Genomic DNA, 19,820 nt, shown 5'->3' on the forward strand with positions numbered 1-19,820 from the left:
AATTCCTCATGGCCAGAAAGCTCCTGGCTGTGCTGCTCTGGGTCCTGTCCTCCCAGGAGACTCTGATGATCCCAATTTTTGTCTCACAGACTCTTGGAATCTCAGAATGGTTTGGGTTAGAAGAAACTGAAAAGCTTTTCTCATCCCATCACTGGGGCTCTGCAGGGTGTTTGCAAAGACCCTCTGTCCATGCTGGGCCTTGGGAGAAGCAGCAGCAGCATCCCCCAGGCAGCACTGGGGAGTCCATGGGATCAGGTCCCCAGGCCCCCTGGTCCCCTGGTGCCAGGGCCTGGCATCCACCCAGGCACCCACTCACCAGGAACACGCTGCAGGAGCAACAAAAATGTTAAAGTTTAATGCCTTGGCTAATGGGCTGAGCAGAGTGGAGCAGAAACCTGGAGAAAAAAGGGAAGAGGATGAGAGTGCCCAGTGTCTCATGGCTTCTCCCTCCACCCTCTGCTTCCTGGAAAAAGAGGACACCCCTCTTGGCTTACGGGACTCTCCTGCCTCACTAAATAAAATCCACCACAATGTTGGACCAAGGGGCCAGTCACAAATCCCTGTGGCTGCTGGTGGAGCCCCACAGGAGCTCCTGGTGAGGGACAGACCCTCAGGATGAGACCCTGCCCATGGGAGCCCAGGTTCCATCACCCCCCTCCAGCACCACCTGCAGCTCTGCTGGCGTGTCCTGGGCTGGAAGATGTGGCTGGGGTGTGGATTCTGCTCACAGCTGCCACAGCTGGGCAGTTCTCCTCTGTCCATGGGGCAGTTTTCTTTCTCTCTTGTACTGTTGCATTTGTATTTTTAGTTTCCCTAGTAAAGAACTGTTATTTCTACTCCCATATCTTTGCCTGAGTGCCCCTTGATTTCGAAATTATAATATTTCAGGGGGAGGGGGTTTACATTTTCCATGTCAGGGGAGGCTCCTGCCTTCCTTAGCAGACACCTGGCTTTTCAGATCAAGACACGGTGTCCCCCAGAGCCGTGGGATGCTGAGAGCAGGGAGAGGCACAGAAGGGCAGCTCAGGACACCCTGCTGTGCTGTCTGGGTGGATTTGAGATCAGGGAAGAAGGCTGGGACAGACTGAACTTGGTGTCGGTTCAAAAGAAGCCGAATCCTTTCTCCCCACCTGCAAGAGAGCAGAGGGGGAGAAGTGTCCTGGTTCCAGCTGCTCCTCTGCCTCTGGAGCTGCTGGGAGGGCTGGGTTGAATTTCCAGGGCTCCCTTTCAATACTCTCCAGCCCTCAGACCCACAAAGCCTGGCTGGAGCTGGCTTTGCTGTGCTCCCCTCTGAGTCCTTTGGGGACCTGCCCCGTCCCCAGGGGCTCCTTCAGCCAGGCTGGGAGCAGCCACCCTCCAGAGGGCATTGGGAAGCCATTCCCAGGGTGGGATCAGTGCCAGAACCCCAGAACAGTCCCACACGAATGGCAGGAACACCTGGCCAGGACCAGCGTGGCCACAAAGCCACAAAGGTCCCTCAGCCACCCCGAGCAGCGTGCCCAGCTGAGCTCCCCACCCCTGGGACACCCAGGCAGGGCCCAGCCCCATCCCAGGGAGCAGCTCCCTGTCCCCAGGCTCTGCTGGGTTTGTATCATTAATTATCCACTTCTGCGCTTTCCTCGGGAATTTGGACTCAGGAATTTTTACCTGCTGGGTTTTTACAGCTTGCTAAATAAGCAAATTCCTTGCCAAGGAACTTGGGAGCCGTGGGGAGCCGTGGGGCTTTGTGGACAAAACTTTTCCAAGCTGCTTTATTGGACTTATAAAACAGAGTTTAACCCTTTTCATCAGCCTGCTTTGCATGAGGTGGCAGGGCAGTAAAATGCTCATTTCTCCGTGGCATTCCCAATGAGCTGCAGCTCGGTTTGTGGCAGGAGCAATGAAGGAGATGGGAGCAGAGGGGAGGGATGTGAGGGCAAGCACAGCCAGCTGTGTGAGGCTCAGACTCACCCTGAGGGCAAAACCCAAACGCTGCAAAATGGGAATAAAGCAATTAAATGAGATGAATATTTGGATGTAGGATTGAAGGGGCTGGCATCAAGGCTGGAGCAGCGCAGGAGGCTTGGAGAACAGGCATTTCAGTGCCTGCTTGTAATAAAAATTGAGAGATAAACCATGTGGTAACAAATTATTTTCACAAATCCTGTTCCCTTCATCTCCCCAAGCAGCTGTTCAGCTCCATGGCATTTCCATTCCTTCTGTGTTTTTAAATCATAAAGTTAGCAAATAAATTCAGAAGAAAGGTGGATGGCTTCTCCAGCCTGGGGGCTGGTCCAGGCACAGTCCAAGCCCTGCTGCTCCCTCTTCAGGGGTGGAGGAGCCCCAAACTGAAACGAGGGCTGGCACAGTCACTGGACTGGGGGGCTGCTGATTTTCTTGGAGAAATGGCACTTCCAACAATGGGAAAAGCAGGCCTGGGGCCTGGCATGGCCACATTCCCAGGACAGGCTCGTGCTCCAGTGGTGCTGGAGGCTGATGGGGAATTCCCACCTTGTTTTTTCTTGGATCAACAACAACAGGAGGTCCTTGACAGGGCCGTGTGAGACCTGGGGTTTCTGTGTGGGGCCAAGGACACTGGGGACACCTGGATGTGTCTAAAGGGGGCCTGGAAGGACACAGGGAATGGCTCCCACTGCCAGAGGGCAGGGCTGGATGGGATATTGGGCAGGAATTGTTCCCTGTGAGGGTGGGCAGGCCCTGGCACAGGGTGCCCAGAGCAGCTGTGGCTGCCCCTGGATCCCTGGCAGTGCCCAAGGCCAGGCTGGGCAGGGCTGGGAGCAGCCTGGGACAGTGGAAGGTGTCCCTGGATATGGCAGGGGCTGGGATGAGATGAGTTTTAATGTCCCTTGAACCCAAACCTTTCCATGCCTTATGATTCCTTTACCTTGGGACAGATGTTTCTAAATCAAAGGCTTGAAGAACTCAGCCTCACATCCCTGTTCCACGTCCTTGTCCTTTGCAGGGACAAATGGGATAGACAAGTGTCCCTGTAGGGATCCAGGAGATTGGCAGGAGGTTCCCATCAGCTGCTCCATCCCTCCCTCCTCATCCCAGGCATCTGAGCTGCTTCTCTTTCAGAGGCCCCAGAAGCCCATCCCCACCCCAGCGTGGTGGAAGCAGCAGGTCCTGGCTGGGGAGGCTCAGGAATCCCTGTCCCTGCTGTGCCCAGCTCCTCAGAGCACGTGTCCAGGCACAGCCCTGCCGGGATGACAAACGCTGATAATGGGATTATCCTTTAATGGTCACCATGGCAACGAGCCGCTGACATCCCATGGGAGCCCTGCCTGGGGGCAGCTCCAACCTGGACCCACACGGGCTCAGCCGGGGGCACGGAGAGGTCACGGAGTGGGTTTGGAGCAGGCAGAGGAGCTTGGAGGTGTTAGGGAGATTTTGGAGGTGTTGGAATGGTTTTGGAAGTGTGGGAGGAGTTTTGGTGGTGCTGGGAATATTGGGGAAGTTTTGAAGGGGGTTTGGAAGTGTCAGAAGAGTTTTGGAGAAGTCAGAGGTGTTCTGGAGGTTTTATAGAGATTTTGAAGATGTGATGGTTTTGGAGGTGTTGAAGAGATTTTGGAGGCGTTGTGATGGTTTTGGAGGTGTTGAAGAGATTTTGGAGGCGTTGTGATGGTTTTGGAAGTGTTGGAGAACTTTTGGAGGCAGCTGAGGCTTTTGGTGGTGTTGGGAATATTGGGGAAGTTTTGGAGGGGGTTTGGAGGTGCCAGAGGAGTTCTGGAGGTGTTGGAGAGGGTTTGGAGATGTTGGAGAGATGTTGGGAGTGTTGGAGAGGTCTTGGAGGCATGGGAGTGTTTTGGTGGGGAAGGAAATACTGCAGAGATTTTGGAGAGGTTCTGGAGTGGTGTTTGGAAAGGTTTTGGAGGAGTTTTGGGGATTTTGGAGAGTTTTTGGAGGTGCTGGAGGGGTTTTGGAGGTGTTTGGAATGTTGAAGAGGGTTTGGAGAGGTTGCAGGTGTTTTGGAGGTGTCAGAGGGGTTTTGGAAGTGTTTACCAAAAATGCTGGAGGAGTCAGAGGGGTTTGAAGGTGTTGGAGGAGTTTTGGAGGGAACAGAAGATTTTGGAGGAATTCTGCAGAAGTTTGGAGGTGCTGAAGAAGCTTTGGAGGTGCTGAAGATATTTTGGAAGTGTTGGGAGATATTTGGGGGTGTTTGAGGGATTTTGAAGGTGGCAGATTCTAGAGGGTGTTGGAGGGACTTGGCAAGTTTCAGTGAGGTTTTAGAGATGTTGGAGAGATTTGGGGAAGGCTGGAGGGGTTTTGCAGGTGCTCAAGGGGTTTTGAAGGTCTTGGAGGGGTTTTGGAGATATCAGAGACATTTTGAGGGTGTTGGAGGGTTTTGGGGGAGTCAGAGAAGTTTTGGAGGCACTGGAGGGGTTGAAAATATCAGAGAGGTTTTGCAGAGGTACTGGAGACATTGGAGAGATTTTGGAGAGTTGGGAGGGGGTTTGAAAATGCTGGAGAAGTTTTGGAGAGGTTGGAGAGGTTTTGGAGAGGTTGCAGGGGTTTTGGAGAGGTTCTGAAGGTGATGGAGAGGTTCTGGAAGTGTTGGAAGGGTTGAGGAGGTGTTGGAGAGGTTTTGGAGGTGATGGGGAGGTTTTGGAGGGGTTGGAGAGATTTTGGGGGTGGTTGAGAGGTTTTGTGGGTGATTGAGAGGTTTTGGAGGAATTGGAGGAGTTTTGGAGGGATAGGAGGGGTTGTGGAGGAGTTGGAGGGGTTGGAGAGGTTTTGGGCGAGATTGAGATGTTTTGGAGGGGTTAGAAAAGTTTTGGAGAGGGTGAGGGGGTTGTGGAGGTGATGGAGAGGTTTTGAAGGAATTGGAGAAGTTTTAGAGGGGTAGGAGCAGTTGTGGAGGGGTTGGAGAGGTTCTGGAGGGATTGGAGGGGCTCTGGAGGGGTTGGAAGAGGTTCTGGAGGAGTTGGAGGGGTTTGGGAGGAGTTGGAGGGGTTCTGGAGGGGCTCTGGAGGGGTTGGAGAGGTTCTGGAGGGATTGGAGGGGCTCTGGAGGGGTTGGAAGAGGTTCTGGAGGAGTTGGAGGGGTTTGGGAGGAGTTGGAGGGGTTCTGGAGGGGCTCTGGAGGGGTTGGAGAGGTTCTGGAGGGGTTGGAAGGGGATCTGGAGGGGTTGCAAGAGGTTCTGGAGGAGTTAGAGGGGTTCTGGAGGGGCTCTGGAGGGGTTGGAGGGGTTCTGGAGAGGTTGGAAGGGGATCTGGAGGCGTTGCAAGAGGTTCTAGAGGAGTTAGAGGGGTTCTGGAGGGGTTGGAGGGGATCTGGAGGAGTTGGAGGGGCTCTGGAGGGGCTCTGGAGGGGTTCTGGAGAGGTTGGAAGGGGATCTGGAGGCGTTGCAAGAGGTTCTAGAGGAGTTAGAGGGGTTCTGGAGGGGTTGGAGGGGATCTGGAGGGGTTGGAGGGGCTCTGGAGGGGTTGGAAGGGGTCGCAGGGCATTTTCAGGTGCGGGGAGCTTGCAGGTGACGCAGAGGCAGGTTTGGGGCCGGGGCTGTGCCCGGGGGAGCCGCAGGATCCAGGGGCACCTCCAGGCCGTGTCCCCCCAGCCGCCCCTCCCCGTGCCAGGCCCAGCAGAGCGTCTCCCTGCAGGGATGAGCAGGACAGGGGCTCCGGGGTCAGCGCTCTGCTGAGAGAGGGAAATGAAATCCCCCAGGATGGAAAATCCTGCTGCAGGCCCAGGGGAGCGCTCGGCCCCGAGCTCTGGGGGAGCTGGCCCCTCGGGTGGATCATCCCCCTCCTCCCCGTGTGTAATCCTCTGAGGGAAGTGCCAGCCCTTGCAATGTCCCCACAGGGCTGCTGTCCCCTCTAAAGCCCGTTAAGCCATGGGCTGAGCCGCTCTTGTCACTGCAGGTGCCACAGGAATTTGGGAGGCACGAGGAATGCTCTGAGCTGCATCAGCCTCTCAGGTCTGGAGCTCCCGTGGGTAGGAATGTGTTCTTTGGTGGTGGAGTGACAAAATTATCTTTTGTTTCTTTAAAAAAGAAAAAAAACTTAATTTTTTTTTCTTTAATTAGGTAAAAAGACATTTCACAAGACTTTAAACTTAAAGATAGCTAATTAGATAAAAGTTAAAAATTTTTGTTCAAGTAATTTATTAGAAAAAAAGAACAAAGAAACGAATGGCTTTTGTGAAGTTTTACTAAGAACTTCTTACCTTAGTTCAGTTTTTCCTGTAAAAAACTTTATTACTTTGCCTTTTATTAAAACTTTTCTGTTTCCAACACTACCACAAGAGCCATCCTGCTAATTTCATGCCATCCAAAGCAGCTAAGCTCTCTCCAGTGTGATATAGATCTCCAGGAGCTCATAAAACCTGACTCAAAGTCACCCTCATATCACCAGTGGCTCCCAGCTCCTGGAACTGGGGAGGCAGCAGCTGGGGCCTGCGCTTCCATTGCCCTGACATTCATCCCTGGATTGATGGTCTGGGATCTCCTCACTCCTGGCCAGGCCAGGCAATGGAGAAGTGATGGGAAGCAAGGGAAAAGTGATGGAAAAGTGACGGGAAGAATGGAAAAGTGATGGAAAAGTGATGGGAACCAATGGAAAAGTGATGGGAAGAATGGAGAAGTGATGGCCACAAGGAGCTCCAGGCTGAGGCAGCCCCGGGACGTGGAACAGCCAAAGGATTCCCTGCCACGGAGCTTTGCTGTCCTTGCTGGGAGGGCTGGGGGTTTGCCTCGCCCTGGTTTGTTTAATTGCTTAATTACTTCATTAGTTACACGGGCACAAAGCCGGGAGCCACATCCAGAGCCCTGGGAGCTCTTCCTGGGGCAGGAGGCAGCCCTGGGGGATGGCGGGGCCAGGGCTGGATCCAGGGACAGCTCCGGCTCCAGCGGCAGGATCAGGGCCAGGCCCAGCCCTGGCTCCATCCCTCTCCCTATTCCTATTCCTAAACCCATCCCCAATCCCAATCCCATCCCATCCTATCTCCAATCCCACCATATTTTATGCCATCTCCAATCCAATTCCATTCCATCCCCATCCCCAAACCCAATCCCATCCAATCCCAATCCCCCTCCCCAATCCCAAGCCAGTCCTGTTATGAATAAAAAGTTATCTATTTTTTTTTTAAAGTTGCAGAGTTAAAACAGATTGGACAACCCATCCCCAATCCCAATCCTATCCCATCCTCAATTCCATCCCACATCCTATGCCATCTCCAATCCAATTCCATTCCATCCCCATCCCCAAACCCAATCCCATCCAATCCCAATCCCCCTCCCCAATCCCAAGCCAGTCCTGTTATGAATAAAAAGTTATCTATTTTTTTTTTAAAGTTGCAGAGTTAAAACAGATTGGACCAGTGCTGTTAAATTAGCTTCATTTTTAAGAGTTCTTCTTCAATTACCTGTTAATGGCTGGTGATTAACCATTGTCCCCCTGAGGCTTGCCAGGACCCTGCAGGTACCAGGAGAATGGGAGTGGCATCAGAGCTGGTATGCAGATGAGAAACGCATTGCACTAATTTTTGCAGTTTTCCAGGAAAACCCCTAAAAATAACGAGCCAACATAGAACTGAGTGACCTAAGTGATGTCTAAGGATGGGAGCGTAGTCCAGTGCCTGCTTGGATCCTTTTTGCTTCTCACCCTAACCTGAAAAGATGTTGACTACAGAGATGACCCGAGGTGTTGGACCAAAAAGGCGGAATCTCCTAATCTCTGGTGAGGAGGAATCCCCAGCTCTGCCTGCAGACCAGTGGACAAAGCTCCATCACCCTCCTCCTCCGGGCCACGCCTGGGAGCAGCGGCGGCGTGGGCGCGACCCGTCGATTTCTCCCCACCTGAGCTGATTCTTCTTAATAAAGGCATTAAAAAGGAGAAAGATCTCCTGCCCATTTATCCCAATCCCAATCCCAATCCCAATCCCACCCAAGCCCCGCCCACGGGAGGCGTGCCCACTCATAGCCACGCCCACCCCGCTACAGCCCAATCACCTCCCACTTCCTGCCGCGCGGGAAACATCCCTCAGCGCATGCGCAGTGCTGCGGGGGCGGGGCCAGGCGCAGCTCCGGGCGTGCCCTTCGCGCAGCGCCCCGCAAAGCGCCGCGCCCTTCTCCAAGATGGCGGCGGGTAGCGCTCTGTGCCGCCTTGCGCATGCGCAGAACCGTAACCCGGCTCCGATTGGCTGCCGGCGCCGGTGAGCGCTTCCGGTGGGAGGGCGGGGCGGGCCCGGGATGCGCCTGGCGTAGCCCCGGCACCGCCGCCGGCCCCGCTCCGCGCCCGCCGCCCTGCCCNCTCGCCGGTGCACGGGCGGGGGGCCCCGCCGGGCCACCGCCGGCCGTGAGATGAGCAGAGCGCGGCGCCCTGCCTAGAGCCGCCCCGGGGCCGCCGCGGCCATGGTGAGCTGGGGAGCGCGGCGGGGAAGGGGGGTTGTCCCGCGGGGCCCGGCACCGGAGCTGCGGGGCGGCGGCACCCCGAGCCACGGGGTGGAAGGCCGGGAGGGCGCCGATCGCTCCTGGGAGCGCTGCTGCCCGGGCCTTGGGAATTCCGGCTGTTACGGCGTTACAGCGAGGGGTGCCCGCAGCCGGGGCTGCCCCGGTCCCTGGCGGTGCCCGGGCCCCGGAGCCGCACGGGTGGCCCCGGGTGAGCCCCAAGGCCCTTCGCACCCAAACCTTTCCGTGGTTAAATTCTCCGGCGGCGGCCGTGCCTTGGGCGAGCCCGAGCACTGAGCTGGGGAGGGACATCGGCCTCAGCTGTGCCCGCCGTGCCACCCGCGGCACGGGGACAGCGACAGGGGCAGGGCCGGCCCGCGGGCTCCGCACGGGCCGCTCCTGCCCCGATGGGACCCCCGGGGAAGGTCTCGGGGGTCTCTGCTCGGTGGGTGCCGCGGGGCTGGGCTGGCAGCTGGGGACGGCACCGGGGCCACCCGCGGGTGCTGCCCGTGCTCTCACCACAGGGTCAGCCGCTGTCCCAGTGCTGCTGTCCCACCCTGTGTCCCCGTATTTCAAGGGCAGGCCCCGAGGAGCCCTTTGCAGCTGGGCACAGCGGGCAGCTGCTTTCAGCAGCCCTGGCTTTGCCACCCAGGGAGCCCCACTGAGCTCAGGCTGCAGCTCCTGGCCTGCTTCTCACCCCACTCTGGCTTAACCTGCCTTTGGGGGTGTAGGGTCAGGCTGTGCACCCCTTTGCTTCCAGAATTTGGGGTCCTGGTTGTGAATTTCTTCACCCAAGAGCTGAGGTAATCACATTGCTCACTGTGTGATGTGCTCCTGGTGCATGATTGGTGTTTTATTGAAACTTTGGTCTCTGTAGCCCCTTTAGACCCTTGGAGAGGCTTTGCTGCTCCACCTGGGATGTGCTGGGGTGGGACACAGACTTCTCAGTAAAATATATATAAATATTATGTTTATATATATAATTACTGGTAGCATTTTTATGGCAGGGTGCTCAGGGTGGGCTCCTGATGTGCCTGCCACGTGTCCCAGCTCTTTGTGGCTTTAGCTTCAGGCAAAGGGTGATTTTTGAGGTGGATTCTTAGTGAGCAGGTTTAAAAAGGTGAATAAATGGTTTGCAGGGTTTGGCAGGCCAGGGTGTGCACTTCACAGTGCAGCTGCCAGAAGAACTCCTTAGCTCTCCCCTTGCTTCCCTGGACACACACATTTATCCTCCTGAATTACACCTCGTTTTCTTCTTTTTTTCCCTTCAACATCCACTGTTTGGCTGCCTGTGGAAGTGGAGCAGCAGTGCCTGGGCTGTGCTGCAGGGTTTACTGTTGTAACTCATCATGTGACTCCTGGGCAAGGTTTTCCTCCTGTTCCCATTTCCCTGGAGCCTCCAGATGGGCATGTTCTGCTGCTAGAGCAGCCTCCTTCCCGGAAACAGTTGGGAAAGCGTCAAGAGGAGCTGCTGCAAGGCACACAGGGAACAAAGGAAACAGAATTAAACTCTTCTGCAGCACAGCAGGCTGCTGGGAGCAGGTTTGCCTCAGTGGGGCTGAGCTGGGTTGGTGTGGAAGGTAATGAATTAGAGCTTGATTCACTGGGCAGGGATTTTGGGAGGAAGTTGGGAAGGCAGGAGGGGATGCAGTGATGCACAGGCACTGCAAATGTTGTGGGACAAACTCCTGTTTGCTGGGCTTGGTTGCCACTCATGGCTCAGAAATCTTAATGCCACTCAAAAGCTGGCTTTAGAGGAAGCTTTAGTGTTTGTTTGCCTCCAGAGGCGTTTGCAGAGAGCTCTGTGTGGGGTTCTTGGGGCTGCTCCTGCCTGCTGTGTGTGTAAATGCTGCTTGTGCACTGTTTTGGGGCCCCAAACTCCAGTTTGGGGCTTCCTGAGGGAAAAGAAAGGTGGTGGTGCTGTGGTGTCTCTGTAGGGAAACAGGATACTGCAAAATCCAGCTGGGTTTCTCTGGACACACAGAGCACATCCAACTTCAGGCTTTGCTTCCACACACCACAAATTATTGCATTGTTTCCTCCTCACCTTTGAGGATCCTTTTAGAGGATTTTATGAACAGCTTCAAAGTAAATATTGTTGATGGAGCCGTCCTTGGAGGGATTTATTTTCTGTCCAAATTAGCCATGTCTTTGTCTCATCAGCCTTTCCTTCACCTGTGTTTCTTGCACTGGTGAAGATGAACCATCTGTGAAGCCCTGGGAGCTCAGCTGGGGCCTCCTGAGCAAACCCCTCACCTGGGAATTGCATTTGCTGCTCCCATGTGAGGCTGGAATTTCAGTGATTGCCTCCTGGGAAATACGTTCTTCACTTCTGTGGGATCTATATCCTGCCAGCAACCAAAAGAGCTCAGGAGCAGGGACTTGCAGGAGCTGCTGCTGTGTGAGGTTTGGGATGCAGAGGTGCTGGAGAGCTGCAGGCAGCTTCTCCCAGAACAAATCCCCCTTCCCCAGGTTGTCCCTGGGCCTCCAGGCGAGCAGCCGATGGAAGCTCCCAGCTCCAGGGAGTCTCGTGTCCCTGTGGTGTGTGAGGCACTCTGAAATGGGAGCAGGCAGTGGGCGTCTGCAGCTTGGATGTTCCTGACTTTCCCACAGCAGCATCTTGCCTTTCATTCCACAGCCTCCCTTCCCACCTTCCCGTTTTTTAGCAGTGAGTGCTGGTGTTTTCTTGTGCCTGAAGCTGCCTGGTGGTGGTTGCAGCCTTCCATTGAGGAAGGAGTGGAGTGTGTGTGGATTGCAGCTTGTCCTGCCAGGTGAGGCTGGTGAGCCCTGGCTTATCCTGGGGCTCGTGGTTGCCAAGGAGCTGCTGCTCAGTTGCCAGAATAGCTCCTGTTTGTTCTGTGTCAGCCCTGCTGAGCTGTGGCCCTGAGGCTGGCTCAGGCCGTGCCTGGGAACCAGAGCTGCTTTGGGAGGCACTGCTGCTCTTTGCAGGTGACCCAGGACATTGTGACAGGAGGGAGCAGCAGCTTCTTGCTCCTGCAGAGCCCCTTGGCATGGCTGTCCCATCCCCTGGGGACACTTGGGTCCTGTGTGGGCTGTGCTGCTGTCCTTGGCTCAGCTGAGCTCAGGGGTGCTGTGCTGCTGTCCTTGTCCCAGGTGAGCTCAGGGGTGCTGTGGTGAGCTCAGGGGTGCTGTGCTGCTGTCCCAGGTGAGCTCAGGGGTGCTGTGCTGCTGTCCCAGGTGAGCTCAGGGTTGCTGTGCTCCCTGTCCCAGGTGAGCTCAGGGGTGCTGTGCTGCCTGTCCCAGGTGAGCTCAGGGGTGCTGTGCTGCCTGTCCCTGTCCCAGGTGAGCTCAGGGGTGCTGTGCTCCCTGTCCCTGTCCCAGGTGAGCTCAGGGGTGCTGTGCTGCTGTCCCAGGTGAGCTCAGGGGTGCTGTGCTGCTGTCCCTGTCCCAGGTGGGCTCAGGGGTGCTGTGCTGCTGTCCCTGTCCCAGGTGAGCTCAGGGGTGCTGTGCTGCTGTCCCAGGTGAGCTCAGGGGTGCTGTGCTGCTGTCCCAGGTGGGCTCAGGAGTGCTGTGCTGCTGTCCCAGGTGGGCTCAGGGGTGCTGTCCCTGTCAGGACATGGGGATGCTGCTGCTGCTGTCCCAGGCAGGAGGTGCTGGCACACGCCCAGGTGGGCTCAGCTTCACAGCAGCTTTTGGGATGAAGAGGGAGCTGAGGGTGTTGTCCCCTCCCTCTGTCCCCAGCAGTGCCAGCTGAGCTGCAGCATCACAGCCACATCCCTGAGGTTCTGCCTGCTCTCCGTGCATCCCCTCATGAGCAGTTCCAATGAAATCAAGCTCTCTGTAGAGCCCTTCTGACTCAAACCAGAGAGCAGGAACTCGGAAGTTCCGGCCTCAGCTCCAACATCTGCCTTCCTTTTTTGGCCAGCAAGTCATGTTGTGACTTTGTGTGCCCCCCAGTTATCTCCCCTCTATTAAACCATCAAACTGGAGATGCTGATTAATGCTGATGAACTTTCCCAGCTCTGCAGCGAGGCCTGGGTACTCTGGAGATGAAGCAGGAGTGGGAACTGAACTCTGAGAGCTGAACTCTGCTCAGATGCTTCCTCCAAAAGCAGAGCTTTTTCTCAGAAGAAAACAGCTCATTTAGCAGAATGGTTGCACATAATCCCTTTCAGGAGCTATAATAATTCCAACACATCCATGTTTCAAAGACCTGGCTAGCTAAATGTAGGCTGCAGGAGGACTAAAAGCTATCAAGGCAAAATTGTTGAGCCTCCAGGTTCACTAAATGAGCTTGAAAAGCTCATTTCCACTGGCTGTTGCTGATGGATGGGTGGTGGTGGCAGTAATTATTTTAGCAGAAAAGCATTAAAATCTGGCAGGTACCACAAAGCTCCTGCCATGGGGTTCAGTCCTGTGCAGAGATCACTCCATACCCAAAAACTCCAAGAACTTTGGGTTCACTTGGGTGAATTAATTGCACATTGTTAGGTGCTGTCATGTAGGAGCCAAGTAGCTGCTGTTAGTGTTGGATTTATACATTAGTGTATGCAAAGTAGAAGGAAATGTAGCTTTGAGGTGGATAGGCTGATACCTGCCTGTCCAATGTGCCCTAAAATCCTTCCAGATCATTGTCCTCTGGCAGACAGCAGATATTTCCTCTTAGGAGCTGTATTTATATTTGGGTCACTGCTACCTTGGCTCTCTCTGCATCCCAGGTGTCAACATGACAACCTTCTTTGAGAGAGAGAAAAGAAGGTGTTTGCTGCTTTGTTTTATCAAAATAAAGTATTTAGGCTCCCACTTGTATAGAATAATTTTTGGAATCCCATTTCCAGCATTTATGAAGTGTGCAGCATCTGCCTGTTCTCCCTTGTAGGCCTTGTTGTTCCAACCAAAATGTAAATATTGATATTCTGGTAGAGGAGGAGCAATTGGCTTTTCCCCTACTGATTCTGCTGGTCAAGGAGTTTCCTACTCAACCAGGCACCCCCTGGGGTTTATTTGTGGGTTCTCTGTTCTCTGGAATTTTGGGATGATGCAGCTTCTCCTGGGCTAAGAAGCTCCTACAGCTTCTTATGGTGAAGCAGCTCTTTTCCAATCCTACCTTCCCTCCACACACATTTGATTCTTTCCTTTATCCGTGTTTCTCTTTTCTGTTTACACTCGGGATACTTTCACTCCACCAGAACTATTCCAGGCTCTTCTAGCAACACCACAAATTCCTTTTTCTTTTTCCTCCCCCGATCTTCCCTGACCCTTCTCCTATGTGGATCATGCCCAGAATTCCATTTCTTTTCCCATTTCCAACCCTTTGCATTCACGCTCCAAATTATCTTTTATTTGTTCCAGCATCTCCAAGCTCGTGGCTGGATCTCTGTGTGTATTTTTAGCATTTTGACTTAATATTTTATTAGGGCTTTAATTGCAGCGTGGAGCTCTTCCCAAGAGGGATTGTCCTGGTTCCTTTTTGTCCCCTCTTTGGAGAAAGGAGTGTGCTCATCTGTTTTGTGTACTGGCTTGTCAGGGTGCCAAAGCCAGCAGCTTTCTAGAGGGGAATGAGGGGGATTTTTTTTTGCCTTTAAAGAGATGCTTTGCCTGAAAAATCTGTGTTGTGCTCAGCTGGTTCCCTGCTGCTTCATTGAGTAGGAACAGAGTAGGTTTCTTCTCCATGGCAATTCCACCTTTTCTTTGGGATGAGGAGCAGTTTCTTCCATGGAAGTTTGGCTCAGAGCTGGTTTCCCTGGTGTTCAAAATCAGGGTCTGGAGAGGATACAGCAAAACCAGCCCCTGAGCATGGCTGCATTTGTTGTTCCTCATCCCCTTCCGTAACCCTTGGGTTATGTGGGATAAACCTGTATTTTTTTTACAGTTCCTTGGCTTTCTTTTTGCAAATGTGAAGGAAACCAAGAGGAGGACAAAGTGCTCCATGAGCTGTAGGCTCAGATGTGGAAGTGTGGGGTCAGTGCTCAGGAGGCAGTTCCTGCTCCCAGGAGCTGCTGCCTTTGGGCTTGGGGAAAGCTGCAGGGGGAAAAGGCAGCTTTGCCTTTCAAAAGCTGCTTTTCCTGTGTGCTGCTGGTGTTTGAAGGAGCTGGGTGGGTCGTGGTGACCCTCAGGGTCCCCCCCCTGGCCCAGCAGAGCCCCCTGTTGTGGGCAGGGAGCCTGGAACCCCCCAGGGCTGGGACACCCAGAGCTGCAGGGGTGAGCAGCAAAGGGCAGTTGTGAAATCCCCCAAAGTGCAGCAGCACTGCAGATGTCAACATCTTGTTTTTCTTTAATTGGACTGGATGTTCTCCCTGCGTGAGCTGTCCTTTGAAAACATTTTAATTAACAAAAATCTTAGTTATTCCCATGGTGTTTCCCATGGTGGTTTCATTACACACTCTTAAATGCCCAACATAAGTTTTAATGCTCTTGCCAGGAATAAAATTTAGAGTTTCACAATATTTTTTTCTTTTCTCTGACAGGGGGTGAGGGTCTGAAAATTCCATATTTTCATGTAGTATAATCACACCTCCTTGGAAACCAGGTCTGGCTCCTGTAAGGTATTGGATCAGGTATAATCCTGCCCCCAAGTTTGCCCTCAACCTTGCACGTTGTGTAGCCAGGTGTTGGGACAGCTTTTCCCCATGGTAACGGGCTTAATCCTGCCAGGCAGAAGTGGATGTTGGAGAAAAATCAGCAGGATTTGCTTGCTGGAGCTGGAGTTGAATCTGAGTGGAGGTACCCCTTTAAGAAATATGCTGAATAATTGTTTTTTTCTTACATTTACTTTCTTTTTTTACTTGCCCTGGTGCTTCCCATTTCCAGCTCTGCATATGTGCATAATTCCAGAGACTCCTTCACTTGGGGCTACACACAACTGTGATTCAGAGCCTTCCCTGGGTATTATTGGGACTTGTCTGGAGGCTGAGATAAATAAGGGTTTATTTGTGGCTCTGCTGACAGTGAAGGATTTGAGAAGTGTGTTTAAAAATCTCTTCATGCATCTTGGACTCCTTAGAGCTGCTTCACAACCACACCAGGTTCTCCACTCCTGTCACTTGGGCATCTTTCCTTGGCTTCTCTCTGGTCACAGGAGCTGCTACCTTTGTACAAGTGGAGAGGAGCAAGGGTTTGGCATTTTTAAGTGTTAAATTTTCACCTGTAAGAGCATGAAGAGTGTTCTCTGTAGGAAGAGTCATTATAACCACAGGAAGGATGTGGAGCTCCTGGAGAGAGTCCAGAGGAGGCCACAGAGATGCCCCAAGGGCTGGAGCCAGGCTGGCAGAGCTGGGGGTGCTCACCTGCAGAGGAGAAGGCTCCAGGGACACCTCAGAGCCCCTGCCAGGGCCTGAAGGGGCTCCAGGAGAGCTGCAGAGGGACTGGGGACAAGGCATGGAGGGACAGGACACAGGGAATGGCTCCCACTGCCAGAGGGCAGGGCTGGGTGGGAGATTGGGAATTGGGAATTGTTCCCTGTGAGGGTGGGCAGGCCCTGGCACAGGGTGCCCAGAGCAGCTGTGGCTGCCCCTGGATCCCTGGCAGTGCCCAAGGCCAGGCTGGGCAGGGCTGGGAGCAGCCTGGGACAGTGGAAGGTGTCCCTGCCATGGCAGGGGTGGCACTGGATGGGCTTTAAGGTCCTTCTGGGCCAAACCATCCCATGATCCTGTGGTGGGTGTGGGGTTTTTAAACAGACTTCAGCTCTGAAGGCTGTGCTGGGTTCAGTCTGAGCTCCTTTGCCACTGCTGCTCATCTCCTGGATTCTGCACCATTGGAGTGAGAGGATGAGGGCATTTTTCTCAACACCTTTTACAAATACTTTTTATAAGGAATTTTTTATTCCCTTCACAAATACTTTCCTCACCAACCTACTCGTTTCCAAAGGACTCCTTGGGATCTGTTTTCCACCTGCCTGGTCGAAGTTGGGTTCCTTCCCCTAAACCTCTGGAGGAAGTGTTGTCTCAAAAGTGAGTGAAGTTGCATTTGGGGCAGCCCTGTGGTCCTGCCTGGTTTGTTTATGTAGAGAAAAGGGAAGATACTTGTTCCTTGTGCCCGTGCTCCTGGGGCTGCTGCACAAGCACTGCCTCTGTGGGAAGGATGGGATCTCCCTGCGAGGGGTCACAGGCTGGGCTGGAGTGTGGGGCATCCTGAGGAACCCGGGAAAGGGGGAGTGTGAAGTGAAAGGAGGGATGCAGCTTCAGAGGTGTGAGTTTCTAGGCTTCACTGGGGCAATTTAAGCGAATTCTGAACTGAGACAACCAGAGTCACCTTGCAGTGTTTCCACTTCTGGAAGCAGCTCCTGCCCAGCCCAGCACCCTTGGCAGATGCTCAGCTGTGTCTGTCTGAAGGGCAGATTTTGTGTGGCTGGTTTTGCTGATAACCCACAAGATGAGAAGTTATTACCATTGATGGCTTAAAAAGTGGTGGCCAACAGCTGAGAACTGAGTGAGCCAAGTGTCTGCTGAGGAAGGGCTGATGGCTGTGGCTGTGTTGTCAGGTTTGAGTTGCAAGTCCAAAAAGTGGCTCCAGAGCCACCTCTGCCTGCTGTTCTTTGGTGATGTGCAGGGTATTGATCTTGAGGAATCTGCTTTGGGTCCTTCTGCACTTCTCAGCTGTGTATTGTTATTTTAGCAACTGCTTGTTTGGGAAACTACTGTGTTGCTGAGCCCTTTCCAGCAGCTAAACCACAAGAAATCAATTAGGAAGTCAGCAGCACGTGACCAGCTGCCTTTCCTGGGTGTCAGGGACTCAGAAATTGCTCTTGGGCTCGTCTTCAGCAAGTGTGGCTTGAGACAGCACTGTGTCTAAACCACCCTTTGCTTTTTCCAGCCTGCTGGGATTGTTTTAGGCCTTTGCTGGGTTTCTGAGAGAGTTCCTGGGAACTGCTGGGTGGAGGACACACTGCAGGCTGGGCTTGGTTATGTGGGTTAAGAGTTACTGGGTTAGAAAGAATCAGACTCAGACACTTGAGCCTGTTAATCAAAGTTCAACCTTCAAACCTGATGCCTGGTTAAGTGAATCTGCCTGTCCAAGAGGGTTTAAGAAATCAGATCCCTTGGATATTGAAGAAGGTGCTGATTACTCGTGGAGCAGGCAGTGTTCCAGGTAAGATGATCTCTGGTGCAGGAATCAGGTTGGCACTGCTGGCTCTCCATGGCCTGTTCCACACAGCTCTGCTCAGCCTGGGGTCCTACTGAGTCCTTAGGTGATATTTAAATTAACCACTGCTTCCCAAAGTGCAGCCAGGTTCCTGAAGGGAGGGTTGTCCAGGCAGGAGGGCTTTGAGCAGCTCTGGAGCTGGCCCTGAGCTTTGGGACCTCAGGGACACGGAGGGGAGCGTGGTGCCTTTGCTCCTCTGCCAGTTGCCTTGAGGTACAGCAGCAATCTGTGACTTTTATCCCACAGCTGAAGCAGAAAATCTGCTGTAACAAGATTGCAGAATCTCCATGTTGTTAGTGATGTGCTGAAGTGGTGGTCTCTGGGGTGGGAGGGGGAGCTCTGCAGGCAGAGTTGCCTTGCTATGGCCCCAGGAGCTGAGCTGTGCTGGGAGCACAGAGGGGGCCCAGTCTGCTTTCGGTTCTGGAAACCACAAAAACATCTCTGAAGTGCAACAAGGAAACTGAGAATGAAGGCTGAGCCCTGTCCTGATAGCATCAGCAGAGCACTGCTGGGGAGCACGTATGCTGTGGGCTCTCCTGTCAGACCTCTGGTGAGAGACCCTGGAAGGAGGGTGAACCCCCAGATTCTGCAATTTTTGGTGGGAGGGATTAAATACAATTAGTAAAACTGCTTTTGAGCTCCCAGCTCTGCCTCCCAGTAGCATGTTTGTCTTTTCTGGAGGATGTGTTGGGTGTCCTACAACTTTTTTTAAAATACTTCAGAATTCTGCTTTTCTTGCTAAAAATAATAGTGTGCTTCTTCCATGAATTTTACTGCCCTGACTGACCCTGGGCTGTCCCAGGGGTTCTCCAGGGTTTTGTGAGCAGGCTTGAAATGACCCACAAGCTTTCTGAGTGATTTCTAATTTACATGTTCATTACCATGTTGTGTTAGGGCTGGGGCAGGGAGGGGCTCTGAAAGACACCCTGGTAATCCTTCAATGAGTAAATTACTACCTCAGTACCTAGAGATGCAAGCGTTGTTAATACTCACCATACATATGTGCGTCATTAAGTTAGGCTGGACAATAAATAATAGAGAAAGAAGAAAATTCAGCAGCTGGAGTGTGGTTGTTTGTATTTTTAGACGTGTGACTGTGCTGTTAATTAACTGCACAACACTGGGAGCAGAAGGCTCTGAGGTGGAAGAGGATGGGACATTGCAATTAGCAACAACAGGGTGATGATGAGTTATTTTATACAGGTGCTGTGGCTGAAATTTCTTGTTCCTTGTCTGTTTTGTTTTTTTTTTAACCCTGTGCACTGGTTTGTTGGTGGCAATATAGCAATTCCAGCTGGGAATTTTTCCATCAGCCAGGATTCTCCTTGTGTGCTCCCCTGCAGTCCCATCTCTCCTGGAAGAGCTGCCCACCAGCTGGTAGACATAGCTGATAGTGATTTTGGCAGCTAAATGTGATAAAAACTGAATTCTGATAGCTGGGAGGAGGCTGGGCTGTGCTGGGCTGTGTGTCTTGCACTGGAAATGGCAGGAGAGGAGGGTGGGTGTGTTTGGGATTGGGATGGAGAGGCAGGCTCCAGAAGTGAGGAAGCTGCAGAGGGAGCTGTGTGTGCTCAGTGCAGGCGTGGGGGCTTGGAGGGCTGGGAGTGCTCAGCAGGAGCAGGGACTGCAGGCAGGGATGGACAGGGAGGGCATCAGACCCCAAAGCAGGGTGGGTGCAGGGGGTGGGAACAGCTCCCCAGCACAGCTCCCAGCTGTCAGTAAAGAGTGGAGATGCAGAAGGGGAGTTTGATGTGCTCTGGGGGCTCCTGGGGTGCAGCAGAGCCTGGGCTTCTCCTCCCTGCCCCTGGAGGAGGCGATGGGAGCTGGTGTGGTGGAAAATCCATCCTTCCACATCGGGAAGGTGCTGCCTGAAGGATGAAGTCACCTCTGTAACAGTGCAGCTGCAATTAACATCTTACTAAAAAAAGCTCTGGAGAAGGGAATGCCTTAAATTTGTCTTGGAGTGGTATCCATTTGCAAACACATTAGGGAAAAAGTGAACAGACCTAACCCTTCTCCCAGTTGTCATTAGCCCGAGTTGCTGTATTTAGAGCATCGTTTGTGTGATGGATGCTCTAATGGCAAACATTACAAGGTTAACAGCTTGTGTTTTTATGGCAAAGCAGTAGAGAAAATCTTTCCCCTCAACAAAAAAAAATCCCTTCAGAGAGCATAAAATGAAATTAAAAAAAAAGAGGAAGTGAACTCTAAATGAAAGTGCTTGTGGAGAAAATGGCTTTAGAAAGCACTTCCATGTCTTGCAGAACGAGCAGGTGCTTCTTTAAGGGCTGTGGTTGTGTTTGGTGATATGCAAACTAAAATTAGCATTGTATCT

The 19,820-nt window shown here is 53.1% G+C and overlaps 1 protein-coding gene across 4 annotated transcripts in view; it reads left to right on the top strand.

Moving 5' to 3' along the window:
* Window positions 1–8,246: 8,246 nt before the first annotated feature.
* The window catches only part of XPO6 (exportin 6), a 56,731-nt gene continuing 45,157 nt past the window's right edge, over window positions 8,247–19,820 (top strand). For all 4 annotated transcript variants that reach the window (XM_039731704.1, XM_039731705.1, XM_039731706.1 and 1 more), the window contains exon 1: window positions 8,247–8,350. In XM_039731704.1, coding sequence (XP_039587638.1) covers window positions 8,348–8,350 — 3 coding nt within the window. In that variant the 5' untranslated portion in view covers window positions 8,247–8,347. The remainder of the gene's footprint in view (window positions 8,351–19,820) is intronic.

This window comes from Passer montanus, unplaced genomic scaffold, assembly GCF_014805655.1.
Source record: "Passer montanus isolate IOZ18808 unplaced genomic scaffold, ASM1480565v1 scaffold8, whole genome shotgun sequence".
Classification (NCBI taxonomy): Eukaryota; Metazoa; Chordata; class Aves; order Passeriformes; family Passeridae; genus Passer; species Passer montanus.